This window comes from Cetorhinus maximus, chromosome 6 (assembly GCF_964194155.1).
Source record: "Cetorhinus maximus chromosome 6, sCetMax3.hap1.1, whole genome shotgun sequence".
NCBI classification, from domain to species: domain Eukaryota; kingdom Metazoa; phylum Chordata; class Chondrichthyes; order Lamniformes; family Cetorhinidae; genus Cetorhinus; species Cetorhinus maximus.
In genome coordinates, this window is record NC_135884.1 from 29,926,887 (window position 1) to 29,941,090 (window position 14,204).

Below are 14,204 nucleotides of genomic sequence, written 5' to 3' on the forward strand. Positions count from 1 at the left end.
TTGCATTGTGGAAAGTATAAAATAACAGGGAACCTCCAAATTTGTGACTCATAGCTAAAACTTTGAAAGTATTTTGCTTTAAAATCTAATTGATTTTAAAATTTGTCTTTTATATGTTGCTTTTGTCACTGGCTTTGTGACATACTAATAGAAATATTTTCTTGTGTCTTTCAGGAAACAGTAGAATATGCCTTCCTTATAATTTTTACAATTGAAACATTTTTGAAGATTATAGCATATGGACTGCTGTTACATCCCAATGCTTATGTAAGAAATGGATGGAACTTGATGGACTTTGTAATTGTAATTGTGGGGTAAGTCTAACTTTTAATGCAATACAATGTAACTAAACATATAATTTCTTTGGAGGTTATTTAAATGATGTGCATTGAAATTCAGGAGGTTATGAAATGCAAGGTGGGTGGCTTATTACCATAGAAACTACATAATCTACTTACATAATTTGAATATTCTGTTTTTGGTTACATTCCTTCATGTGTTGTTGGCACATCAGTGAGAAATTTTAGTGACAGTGTCTCTGTGGAGCATGAGTCTGCTGTCCTCTCTCAATATGACAGCATTCGTCTACCCACCCCTGCCTTACTGCTAGTGCCCTTCCATGTTGGGAAGGATGGTCTCCAAGCTCTGCAAAACCATGTGCAAAGTTGTAGCCAGATTCCTCCATGCTCTTACACAGTGACAGCTTTGTGGCAGGCTTGCCGATGCACCAAGTATTTCTGTATGCATGTCCATTAACTGCACTGTTTTTGCCTGTCAGCCATCCAGACCAGACTCCTGCTGCCTGTGATGGTATAATTCCTAGCCAGGCCTTTGAGAGTCAGAGATGCTCATAGTTGTCCTGCAAGGCCAGCTGCCATCTCCCGAAGTTTAAGTCAGCAGCCTTTCACCAGCCATGCCACCAGTGTTTTTTGACACAGCGTAGGATCACTTGGACAGGCAAAAGCACACGAATGACAGGCAGTAAGGGAATGCACAAGGGTAATTAGTTGACATTTGCATGCAATGTGACATCCTTTTATTTATAAAGTTGATTTGGAATGTTAATTTTGTGGTGGTTTTTGTTTTTGCTTTGTGGCTAAGCGGATGTTATGATGGTCAGTAACAGAGAGGAGATAGGGGCTTCTGGACCCCCGACATCCAGACCAAATGCATGCCGGTGCAGTCTCCTGGGAATGGCCTTCTGATTGGCTGTCTCTGTGTTTGCCATCCTATTAAGGATGGTGGATGGGCTCTATATCCTGCCAATCCAGTCAGAGGCTGGAAGCTCTGGAGTCTCGGTAGCCCCACCAGGAATGGTAGATGCTGCTGAGGCAGGTCAGAGACAGTAAGGATGCCTCGGATGCATTCATGAAGACTAAAAGTGTTGAAGGCCAAAGCCAGAATACCCCTTGGAGCAGAGGTAACCGCTTCCAGGGGAATCAATTGTGCCACAGGTAACGCCTTTCCTGCCAGCTGCCCCATCATTAGGACATGTAGCCTCCGGCTCCAATGGTTCGCTGGCCTGCCTGTGTAGGCTGCATCCATCAAGCTGGCCACAAAATCGCCTCTAATTGGGCTTTGACCATCTTAATCCACTGCACCCCACCTTGATGCAGATCCTCACCATCCCTAGGAAAATTCCATGGTTGATGGAATATGTCAGGGAGCTGTCCTGCAGTCTCACCCCGCCACCCCCCCATTTTCACATGCCCTGCTTCCAACTTGTCTCCACAGGGTCAGAAAAATTAGCCCACGGTGTATGACTGTTGGTGAATGGAGAATCAGGATTGCATTTACTGGTAACATAGTTGGATGAGGCAATTACAGAATGTGGCCAGAAAGGGGCTGGGTTGGTTGTGTCCTCCCAACCTTTTCTTCCTTCTCTTAATTTTTCTCCTCTTCTTCCTCTCCATCCTTCTGCTCCTCCTAGCTAGTCGCTGTATAGCTGGTGACAAGGTCTGTGCCTTCAAAAAGGGGAGGCTGCCCAGCATGTTGTAGACCACCACAATTCTTGACACATGATTTATCAAGTACTGCAGAGCTCTTTCAGAGGCATCCAGACAGTAGAAGTGTTACCGTAGCATCCCAATGGTCTGTTCCAATGGTTACGGCTTTTGTTGTATGCATGCTGCTTACCTAGGCATGGGTTGTGCACCTGAGTCATGCAGTCATAGGGTAGCCCCTCGTTGCTCAGCAGCCACCTTCTGGTTTGTCATGGTGGATTACATTTGTCTGGCACAATGGACTTTGGCAGAATGAAGGCATCATGACTACTGCCAGGAAACTGGGCATTGACCTGCATGATATGCAGCATATGGTCTCACACCAATTGGACACAACTAACCTCAAAGAAATTGACAATCCCTTTAAATAGTGTTGCTAGGGGGGGTCTTCAAATGGATTGATCTCAAGACCTGCCTTTTCTGCAAACTTACAGTGGATGCTGTCCGTGTATATGTTTTCACCCTCACCAAAATGACATCACAGCAGAAGTGTGCAAGAGCATCATGGTTGTGTCTTCTGGGAGCCAAAGTGACATTGATAGCACCAAAAAAACAGGCGCTAAGAAACCAAAATTTTGCAACATCAATGTTTAATAGTGAAGCAGATTATTGTTACAGCAATGAACAAGTACACGTAGAATCATACAATATAGAAGAAGGTCATTTGGCCCATATGTCTGTACCAGCATGTATCAGGAGTAGAGGATTTGAGACAGTATAACTATATAAAAGCAAAAATAATAGACTAAATCCAAACAGTTTGAGAACAGCTTAAAGAATGAAAATGAGCAATTAAAAAAAATAAAACCAATACAAACAATGGATGCAGAAAAAGAATCACAAATGTAAAAGGTCTAGGACATCACAGGGTAAATTTGAAAAATAGCTAATGTAGAAAGTAAATTAGGGATGGAGGGAGTGCGTGAGTTTTGCCACTGTTGGGTTTCACATCATAAAATTAACTGGCTTATCCTACAACACATTGATCCTTGGCCTTGGACCGGTGCCATTTCTGACTTAGTTGACTATGAAGTGCTTTGGGACATCCTGATATTGTGAAAAGTGCTATATCAGTTCAAATTACAATAGTGTAAAGCTAACATTTACTTTGATGTTGCTGTAATTTCAGACAAAGGAATCTGAATAACTGTTGAATGCTGGCTGTGATAGCTTTGGTGCAGCATGTGTGATGGCTGTTAGCTGTTCTAAGTGAGAGGGAATTGTCCAATAAATTTTAAAAAACTGTCATCAATTGTGGAGAAATGTCTTGTGAAGTCTAGAAAATATTTTTTGAGAACAGACTGAACACATCAATGAGGGTAATGCAAAAATGACAGTAAAGAAATATGGAACATTGAAAATATGGAAAATTGTCAGCAGCTACAAAGGGTGCTTGCATCTATGTGGTTCAGTGCATATATAGGTCAATTTATAAATGTAGTACATTTCATGCATATATTTCCTTGCCAATCAGTTGCTGTTAAAAGACTTGTCATATTCAGCCTAAAATGATATCCTACGTACCTTGCTGTTCATATTTTACCTGTTAATGATGCTTTCATTAACTTATGACATTCTGTTTGTAATCATTGTTATCCATTGATTGGCTTCTTTAAAGAGGCTGATTTCAGTATTTGGTTATTTCAGCCAGGGGTATAAAATTTGATAATAACAGTATAAGAAGTCATTGGTCATTAGAAGCAGTGAACTAGATTTACAAAATGTATCCGAAAAATTGCCATGGAAACTATTGCTTGTCTACAGAAAATTGCAAATGTGCCATTTTCAGTGTAATTGCAAATGAATTAGAATGAGCATGTTCTTCCGAAAATTAATCTATTTAGCTCTTTTCCTGTGAAGCTGGCAAGCTGCACCTTTCTGCAATTTTGCCTAAATGTGATCAGATCTGAGTTCTTTCTGGCACTGTGAAAGACAGCAAATGTCTGTGTGTAGTGAAACTGGCCATAAATATTTGTCCATAACTGGGGGAACCAGCCACTAACATCCCAACAGCATGGTACATAATGGGCAGAATTTTGCCCTCATCAGGCGGGTTTGGCGGGGGCGAGCGGGAGCGGTCAGGGAGCTGACCGCCACCCGTGATCAGGCTGTGACCACGATTTCATGCAGGTGGGCCAATTAAGGCCTGCCCAGCGTGGAACACCGCTGCAGTGCTCAGCGCTACCTGTGTAGGAGGGCAAGCGGAGAACATCATGCATGCGTGCAGGTGTGCGCAGGAAAAGCTCCCTGAGGCACAGAGCTGCCTCAGGGAGCTGAAGATATAAAAAAGCAAAATTAAAGAATGTAAAAATGTTAAAAAAAACATGTCCCCTCATGTGACAGAGTCACATGAAGGGACATGTTATTAATGAAAAGTTAAAATTTTTATTTTATTTTTAATTGCTGTTGGAAACCTCATCCGCCCAAGAATGAGGTTTCCTAAAAAGTGCAAAGGCCGCTTGGCCTTTTCGTCTGTCTGCCAACTGTAAGGTTGGATGGGCAGTGAAAAATTACATTTAATTGGTACTTTAATGGCCTTAATAGACCTGTTAATTGTTGGCGGGCAGGCTGCTGACTCTTGCGTGTGTCCGCTGACCGGAATAGTGCATGAGTGCGCGATGGCATCGGGATGCTCGCCCAAGGTCATCGTGCGTCATTTTACGCTCCTTTGGGTCGGGCGCATGCCTGCCTGACGAGGTAAACATTCTGGCCCATGAGCACAAAATGTTAAAGCTACCTGCTCTGAAATCAGTCACAAATACTTACTGTAATGTACCTCCACACTGGGCTGAGCAGTCTTTTTTTGTTTTCTTTAATAAAAAAGTGGCAGAAAGAGAAAAATAAAAATGAAAACAGAAAATCTGCAAAAATAGCCAGCAGTATTATTCTAACAATGTACAAAGCTAACATATATACTAAATAAAGTCATGAAATACACAACAAAAGAAGTGAAATCATTGAATAACTGTGGCCAGGATTTTATGGCCCCTCCACCTGGTGGGACATTACGGTCCTGCCGAACTGAATGGAGATTTAAATGGCTCACCATATCCGCCAGGGGGTGACACACCACAGCGGGGCCGTAAAATCCTGGCCTATAGATAATTTGTTATGCATATTCATTTGTCTTTTATGTTCTGTTGTTTTCATTACTTCTGTATTTCTTGTATTTAATGAGCATGATACTTCCATGATGCTATTGCATTGCTTGAAGCATCGTGGGTGGAATTGCTGCGTCATGCTGACTGTGCTTAAGTGTGTGGTCAACTAATTCAAATATAGAGAGGCGCTTAGGCTATCTGAATCCAGCCTGCATCACCTCAGATATGCTGGGGAGACAGAACATTGAAGTAGAGGAGGGTGTTAAGCCCCAAATGGACGTAAATGTTTCCCACTTTAGGGGGAAATTAGGAAATAGCTGAAAAAGAATTGAGACCCAGTGCAGCAGCAGGCTATAAAACCTGCTTAAAGACTTGTGGTTGTGCCAGAGTAAGCAGGCAAAATGCTTGACCAGGAGGCCAATAAGGGCTAGCAGAATAGCAGTCAATATTTATGAACCTTTAGGATACAGATCAGGAAATAGAAGCTGAACAGAGTTGGAAGCTGGAGCCTGACACAGGGAAGCAGAGGCATTGAAGAAATCAGCCTTTGTCTCTTGAGCCTGCAGACTCAGATCTCTGGGGCCCTGCTCTAAAAAGAAGAATGCTGGGTGAGCATCACACTCCCATGGATTCAATGAGGATCATCTCTGAGGACTTGAGAGAGATGTGAGCGGTCGAGGCAGAGTACCATGTCATTCTCAGTGCTAATATCTGAGAATTATTCAATGGAATGGATTGGATATTTTGAATGGTGGGGTTTCCTGCCCACCACCCAAAGAGTCAGTGAGTTACTTATCCCGCCTGATACCGGCTGCCCGCAGGCAAATAACCTTTGGTGGGGCATTAATTGGCTAAAGACAAGACATCCGCCCCCATCTGAGGAGGAAGTCCTGTCTTAGAGAGCTGCTGTTCAATCGGATGGCTGACAGCTCTGTAGTCCCAGCAACTCCAGGTTCGAGCAGTGGTCACTGCTGTGACGATAGCCAAAGAAGAGCTGCTAATGGAGGCTGGACTGAAAGTAAGTCTGGGCTATTGGTCTGGTTGGCAGGCCCCAGTGAGGGGAATGAGGGGGTTTGGGGGCCAAGTTTGAGAGGCCAGGGTGGAGGGTTAAAGGGGTGTATGACCTTCGGAGAGGGAGGGGGTGGCTCCGGTGGGTGCAGGGTACCCTCTAAGAAGGTACCCTGTTTCAGATTTCCAGTATTTTCTGTTTTGTTTGCATTTAAAAGTAACTACTGTTTTCAAATTCTTCCAGTGGAAAAATGGGCATAAGATCCGACAACATATCCTGAGAGAAAATGTTGAAAAGAAAAAGATTTCCCTTCATGAAACAGCTGAAAGGCTGTTTGCCGAATCTTCTCTTAGCAGCTCAATTGTGTAAAGATTTTCCAGAAATATTGACTACAGGAAATCTTCATGTCTGTAACCTGTTGGTATCAACCCATCTAATCAATTAATCAGGATTAACTGCAACCAATATGGTGGATATGTTTCTTTTAATCAGAGTTCAAGAAGGTTATAATACACTAGTTGTCCCGCAAAAACATTCAAATTGACAAGTAGTGAGTACTGGTCCAGATCAGGCAGGATGGCTGGCAAGTGCAAGCAACTTGTCTTTTCCTCTTGTCTTCCCAGTGCCTTACTTCCTCTCAAAAGTCTTCCCACCTACCCAAGACTGAAGTTAGCATGGATCCACCCTCAAGAGCTTCAAGAGCACTTAACTACAGCTGGAACTTTTCAAAAACTTTTCCATTATACCCTTTCCCCTAAGGTTCAATATTGACAAAATCTTTCATCCTTTAATACAATAGTAAGTTGAGTTTTTTGTTCAGACCAGAAGGTGAGACAACCATTATGTTGCCTTTCACCTTCCATGCCTCTATAGCCGTTGCAAGTACTTACTGTCCTCGATCTATTATACGCTTACCGCACCTTCTCTGTGCTGTTTCCCATGAACAATTTAACAGCTCCCTTGAAACACCCCACCTCTGTTCATAATCATTCAGTAGCCTCTTTTGTTCATATTTGCCTGTAATAATTTATGTATGCTTAGAGTGGTTTATAAGGCCAGTTACCTAGCGTAACTGTTCTAATTCCTTAGCAGACTATTGAACTACAGTATGATTCAGTAAGATGCCTCCTTTTATTAGCTTTGTTTCCAGTGAAATGAATCATAAGCAATTTCCAGTAAAACGCAACTGATAGCAATAATTTAATTATCTATTTCAAGCTAATTGTACATACATTAACTAGGCATATGTTTAATTTCCAACAAACCAAAGCAGTTCCTACTCATCTATCATTAGCAGAGTGAACCTCAGGATGAGCAAACTGCTGGGCTTTTCCAAAGTGCACAATGATTCACTAATTCAAGTCTTTGTGGAACACATTAGTCCAAAAAAATCATGCATTCGGTGAGATAAAAGCAAAATACTGCAGATGCTGGAAACCTGAAATAAAAACAGAAAATGCTGGAGAAACTCAGCAGGTCTGACAGCATCTGTGGAGGGAGAAACCGAGGACAGAGAAACAGAGAACACCTCTCTGTTTCTTTTGCCACAGATGCTGTCAGACCTGCTGAGTTTTTCCAGCATTTTCTGTTTTTAATGCAATCAGTGAGGTTCAGTCGAGAGAATTTCCTGAAAATCTCATTACAATTTCTGGCCTAATGCCAGCAACAGATACCTGAACCAATAACCTTGCCTTCACAAGCATAATACATTTCATTTAGAACTTTTTACAGTGATCAAAACTAGGAGAATTTCATCCCATCCTTCTGGACTAGTTTAGAGTTGAGCTCCCAAGAGAACAGGACTGTATTTTGTTTGACTGTGCTGGACACAAGAAAATGTAAAACTGTTAGGAGTGAAGATGGAGAGAGTTAAATGACCTGCATATTGCTGCAAAGCAAACACAAAATGTCTGAAGTGTTCAGCATGTTCTGGTTGTTGAATGCTGCTGATCTAGCAATTTTTTCCTTTTTAAAAATTCATGCTGTGGGACAGATCACATTGTACTATTACAGTTAATTCAGAACCTTTTTTTATAAATCAGAGTTTAATGCTGGGCATTGATCTGTATTGTCTCTTTGTTTATAGTGTAAATGTTACAAATTTGTAAAACCACTTTGGAAGTATACCTCTATTAATTTGCCTTCAAGGCTTTCTCAGTAGGATGAATGACAATCATGCAAATTATACAGTTTTCCAGGCCCTTTAGCTGTGAACTCTTTTTGTGTATCAAGAAAGCTAACATCTGGCATATTGGGCCTGGTTATATTATCTGATTATATTAGGCCAATTAAGAGGCTGTCCCCAGGACCCTGTCCAATTAAGGAATGTGGATAGATCCTGAGACCGCAAGCTAAATTAGAGGGCCTGAAAGAGGTGGATGCTGTTCAGGCAGCAAGGAGAGCACAAGGGCGTCTCAAAATGGAGGCGTACTCAAAAGCGTCTATTAAATTAACAATTGATGAGGGCTAAAGTGGGTACACCCCTCAGCGAGGAAAGGAACCCCTCTGGAGGAATTGTTTGGGCCGCAGGCACATCCTTTCCTACTTGTGACTGTATTATTGGGGCTTGGAGCCTGTGGCTGAAATGGCTTCCTGGCCTTCTGCCAGCAGGCCGCTTCGATGGAGCTGCTGGTCTCAGATTGAGTGGGAGACTGCTCTAATGCTAGGAAGATCCCAGCAGAATCCTCTCTGTCCCCCTCATTAGGCTCCTGATTACTAATTATTGGCTACTTGCTGTTGCTTGGCGGGTAGTCACTATCATTGATGACCTGCCTCTGGCAAGTTTGCCTGGTAAGTATGCCTCGGTCCCTGATCTGATACCCACATTTTCAAGCTTGCTTTCAGTCCCGCCTTCAAAGCAGCCTCCATGGTACTGGGAAGATTCCACCACGAAAGAGCTGGAGCAGACTCAATGGGCTGAATGGCCTCCTGTACTGTACTACTCTGTGACTCTATTATCCATGGCCCATGCACTAGGTAGGTTTCTGTAACAGTCCAAACAATTTCTGTATGATTTCATGATAATTGTCTAATATAACAGAATCTCCATACAACTTAGCATGTTCATTGCCGTTAACCATGACTTGGCAGCTTCACGTTTGTACAACTGGCAAATCTGTGCCTGGAGTAGTTGGCTCTTGGGACCAAATTAGCCCCAAATACACTAAGGGCTGGATTTTCGCCCCTGAGCTGGGTAGTTCCAGTTGGGAAATTTCTCGACTCAGCAGACCCGCCTCAATTTTAAGGGCCCCATTAGACCCAATTATCGCTCTGGGGAAGCTGGGGCGGGATCAAGTTGAACCTGCCGACTCTGGGAGCAGATCCTAGGTGGCCACAGGGACAGGCAAGTACCAATGCGGGCTGGTTAGAAGGCTGCCTCAGTTCTCTGGGACTTTGTCCAAGTTGTTTTGGAAGCTGTTGGTCCTTCTAGCTGTCACCCCTCACATCCCCTCATACCCCACCCATCCCCCCCTAGCCCTTCAATGCCTACTCACACCCACACCCATGGTCATGACCCTTCATACTCCCTATGTCTCCTCCATTGCCAACTAATGCTCCCACCCACTCCCTGTGCCACCTCCATAGTCACTCACCCAGTATCCCCCATGAACAGACCTCAGGAGCCTCGTGCAGATGATCAAAAATAAACTTGTAACAATCTATATAGTTCTCACTCATACACATTTGATAGTGAAACAGCTCCCATTCGTGAAACCCATTCAAAGATTTTAAATCTCCTCAAGCCTTCAATCTCTTACAGAGACAATTAAACTCCTATTCAGACCCCACATCAAAGGCAGTTAGTCCTTTAACAACCTATTTAAATTTTAATCAAACTGTGAACTTATAACCCCCGCTGAGATATTTGTAGCTTTTGAAATTTAGCCAGTCGTTCATAACTACATAAGAATAGCCTTGGGAATAGCTTGGGAAATGTCAACAAAGAACTCTACCAATTGTTTATGCAGTTTCAATCATTTTTTTCCCTGACCTCCACCAGCAGTGTGTTTTTTAACTCTCTCTGATAGCTTAAACCTGTTTTTTCTCAAGTTTAAAGGGCAGGAGATTGAAAAAATTTCAGATCATGACACCTAAACAGACCCAGTCCACCCTTCAAGAAACATTTACATCTCCATAAATTTTTGACTCCTGGACTCCGGGTTAAGACCCTTTTACCAGCCAAAATGGGGTCTGTTTGAACTCAACATTAAGTTCAGATTTCCCACCTGTGTGATTCACACCCCATCTCCTTCCCCGCTCTGGCAAAAATTGGATCTATTGGAAATGGCGGCAGGACTACCACATCTGGGCCCCATCCACCATTTTTAAAAGAATGCGGAGTCTTCCTGACTCCACAAAAATCCAGCTGTGGTAATTATGGTTTTATTTAGTCTGTAATGCACCTTTAAGAATAATAATTGTTAAGGAAGATCACATGATCTGTAGTAACCAATAGGAGAGTACTGCAGGCTACCTCAGTAGTCATGAATGGCATAGTCATGAGAGGAAATTTACCGTGGGAGGACTGGTATATGTGAAGAACTCAGGGAAGGACCAAAGCGGTTACCGGGTGAAATAAGTGCGGTGACTGGACCTCTATCGTACCACGTGGAGGTGGAAGGCTGGATCATTTGTAAACATGTGGGCCATTTAAGGAAGAGAGAGACAAATCACCAAGATTTGGTTCCACCAGTGATCATGACCAGGTCTGCGTTTCCTGTTGAGGATACTCAAAACAGGACTGACATGTCTGATGTTCCTGTACGTGTTGGCGATACAGAACTGCAAGTACCCACCGAAGCACCTGATGTTCAGGAAACTCTGGAAAAGGAGGTTCCTGACAAAGAATCTGAAGTTGTGGAGCTGCAGTGTTCCACACATGTCAGGAAACCACCTGAAAGACTGAACTTGTTATTTCTTACCCAGTGTAAATATTATGTTGTCTTGAAAAATATGTACTTGTAAATATATGTATAGATGAGTTTAAGGTGGAGGAATGTAGTACTTATGGTTTTATTTCGTGTGTAATGTAACTTTAAGAATAATATGTTAAAGAAGATCACATGATCCATAGCAACCAATAAGAGAGTAGCGCAGGCTACCTCAGCAGTCAGTATAGAGTTAGAGTTGGAGTTGAAAGCACAAGTGTAGTTCCTGCTGAGTATGTTGTAAATAAACTTAATGTTTCCACCCAAGAAGTGTCTGAAGATCAACTCTATCATTAATAGCACAACGTGGCCACCCTACAACACCGGCTCTTAGCCTTGACACAATGTTAAGATATCTTGTGATTTTAATAATTAGGATAAAAACAACAACAAATGTTTACATAGTGATTTTAATGTCATAAAACATCCCAACCAAGATTATAAAGCAAAATTAGGATAAGTGCTCAGCACAGCTTTAGGCTTAGCCCAGTATTTTGAGCAAATTGAAAATTTTGGGTATGGTTCATCTCCAGACATGGAAGAAGCAGGCAGGGACTGGGGGAGAGAATGCCCATTTGTTGTTCTTGACAAGAGGCCTGGTTTATTTCAAGGGTGGGGCCTCAATACCATGCTGACACAGAGATACACATACCAAATAAGTGTCCTGCTGTAGCACAGTGGCTCAAGTCTCATAATGTGAGTGTCATATGTGGATCGAATGGTAGCACATTCACCTCTGAATCAGAAGGGATACTGGGTTCAAGTCCCATTCTAGAGATTTGATCACATAAATCTAGGCTGGCGTTCCAGTGCAGTACTGAGGGAGTATGCGTCATCGGAAGTGCTGGCTTTAGTAGATGAGATATTAAACCAAGGCCTGTCTGCTCACTTAGATTGACGTAAAAGATCTGACACCACTTTGAAGAAGAGTGGGGAATTATCCCTGGAACCCTCAATCAACATCATAAAATCAGATTATTTTATGGCTGCAATTTCTGCCAATGCCGTACATGCGTAGTTGCATGTGTGGTCGCCATCTTTAGAGAGGGCAATGTGCAGCAGGGTACATGTGCAGTGATCACTGGCCCTGGAATTGCAAATATTATGGCACAGGCAGCAGAATCTGTCAGGGGTCCCACAGTTTTCTTTATCCCATTTGATTTTCTTAACATTTTCCTTGCCTTTTTCCTCCATTCTTTCGGGATGGCGCCTTTCTTACAGTAAACCATCTTGTCATAGCAACATAACTCAGTGGTGTGGAAGGGACGGTGTGTGATTAAGCCTGTATTCCATCATCGACCTGCCCTGTTGTTGCTTGTATGTGCTTTGCGGGGAGAAACAAGCCCTAGAGCTACAATTGGAATTTCGGCTGTCACCGAGTGAATTAGAAGCCTCCCCTCCCTCCTCATCCCGATTCCCAGAATCAGAAGCCTCTGCTGCAAGGAGGCCGCACCCCTACTGCCCAACTCCCATGGGGCTTAGAAACTGGGTGAACATCTTCCAACTGGCACTGTGCCTCCTGCAAATGATGAAATAGGATTCTGTGCACGCGCGGCCAAGTACACATCCGCAGACAGGTATCAGTGGCCATCTTGCGTTGGCAGGAGATACATTGTTATTTGATCATTAACGCCTTGTTGGTTGTGGGAATTTGCAATGCACAAATTGGCTGCTGTATTTCCTACACTACAACAGTGACTACGTTTCAGAAGTACTTAATTTCATAAGTGATGTGTCTTGTTGTAGATGCTTTGAGGTCATGAAAGGCATGATACAAATACAAGCCCTTGTTTTAATATCAAATATTGAGCTGACCGAAAAGTAGAACCAGGGGAGTACAATTATTGGGCGAGAGAGGGCGGCACACAGTTATCCTTAGAAATTAAATCAGGGTATCATGTATATCATGGAACCCCCAGTTTGCATGCAGTAATCAGATTTCCACTTGATTCAGGCAAAATACTGTGGATGCTGGAAATCTGAAACAAAAACAAAAAATGCTGGAACAACTCAGCAAGTCTGACAGCATCTGTGGAGAGGAAGACAGAGTTAACATTTCGAGTCCGTATGATTCTTCTTCAGAAGAAGTCATACGGACTCGAAACATTAACTCTGTCTTTCTCTCCACAGATGCTGTCAGACCTGCTGAGTATTTCCAGCACTTTTTGTTTTTGTTCCACTTGATTGAGTTGTGCCCATGGAACACTCACCAGAATGTCTTAATAAATATGGTGGCGGCGATAATGTACGATACGTAATGAACAGATGTTTAGGCTCCTCCAGTGTCCCCTTTCTGCAAGGTAGGCCGAGTTAAAATTGGTTCATAAATCAAGTTTACTTGGATGTGCCCATTTAAAGGTAAGTGTCTGTGATTTTTCAGTTATGGATCAGTTACACAAACCTAGCATCCCTATGTGCTGAAATTCTCCATTCTGCTCCCATTTTGACCTATCTGTCCTCAGCTGCCTAAATTGTTCTAATGAAGCTCAATGTAAACTTGAGGAATAACGCCTTATTTTTCGTCATGGCACTTTACAATCTTGTGGACTGACCATTGGGTTCAATAATTTCAGATTATAATCTGTGTCCTCTTTTTTTTCTTTTTTGTTTTTCTGTGTATTTTTAATTGCTTTGGTTTTGGGTGGCAGTTGTTGGTGCTGATTCTGGTTACCATTTACAACTCTCCCAGAACCATCATTTTTTTAACTTGTCCCATTACCAGTCTCTTTTGCCTTGTAGGACCTTTTGTTATTTAATCCTTCCTGTCTTTCATTCTAGCACAGGCCTTCCATTTTGTTCTTGCCCCTCCCCCTTTCCCTGTCCCTGTATACACTTTAAACCTGTTACATCTTTAATTTTTCCAATTCTGATGAAAGGCCATCAAAATGAAAGGTTAACTCTTATCACTCCAAGAACTGCTGCCAGACCCACTGAGTATTTCCAGCAGTTTCGTTTTTTATTTCAGATTCCAGACTCCAATATATTTGCTTTTCATTGTTTTAAGGTTGAAATGCAGGGCTATCAATTTTGGGATAAGATATTTTCAGTAACAGATCAGTTACAAACAACTGAAATCTCCTGTGCCACAATCCTGCCTTGTCCTCTGCTCTAGTGCCACTATATGGTTGGTTGTGGATGGCTGGAATCTGAAAGTAAATCAAGT

At 42.5% G+C, this 14,204-nt stretch overlaps 1 protein-coding gene across 1 annotated transcript in view; it reads left to right on the top strand.

Annotated features, from left to right (window-relative positions):
* The window catches only part of cacna1db (calcium channel, voltage-dependent, L type, alpha 1D subunit, b), a 681,678-nt gene that overhangs the window by 201,563 nt on the left and 465,911 nt on the right, over positions 1-14,204 (top strand). Inside the window, exon 4 of the mRNA XM_078543507.1 lies at positions 175-314. Coding sequence (XP_078399633.1) covers positions 175-314 — 140 coding nt within the window. The remainder of the gene's footprint in view (positions 1-174; positions 315-14,204) is intronic.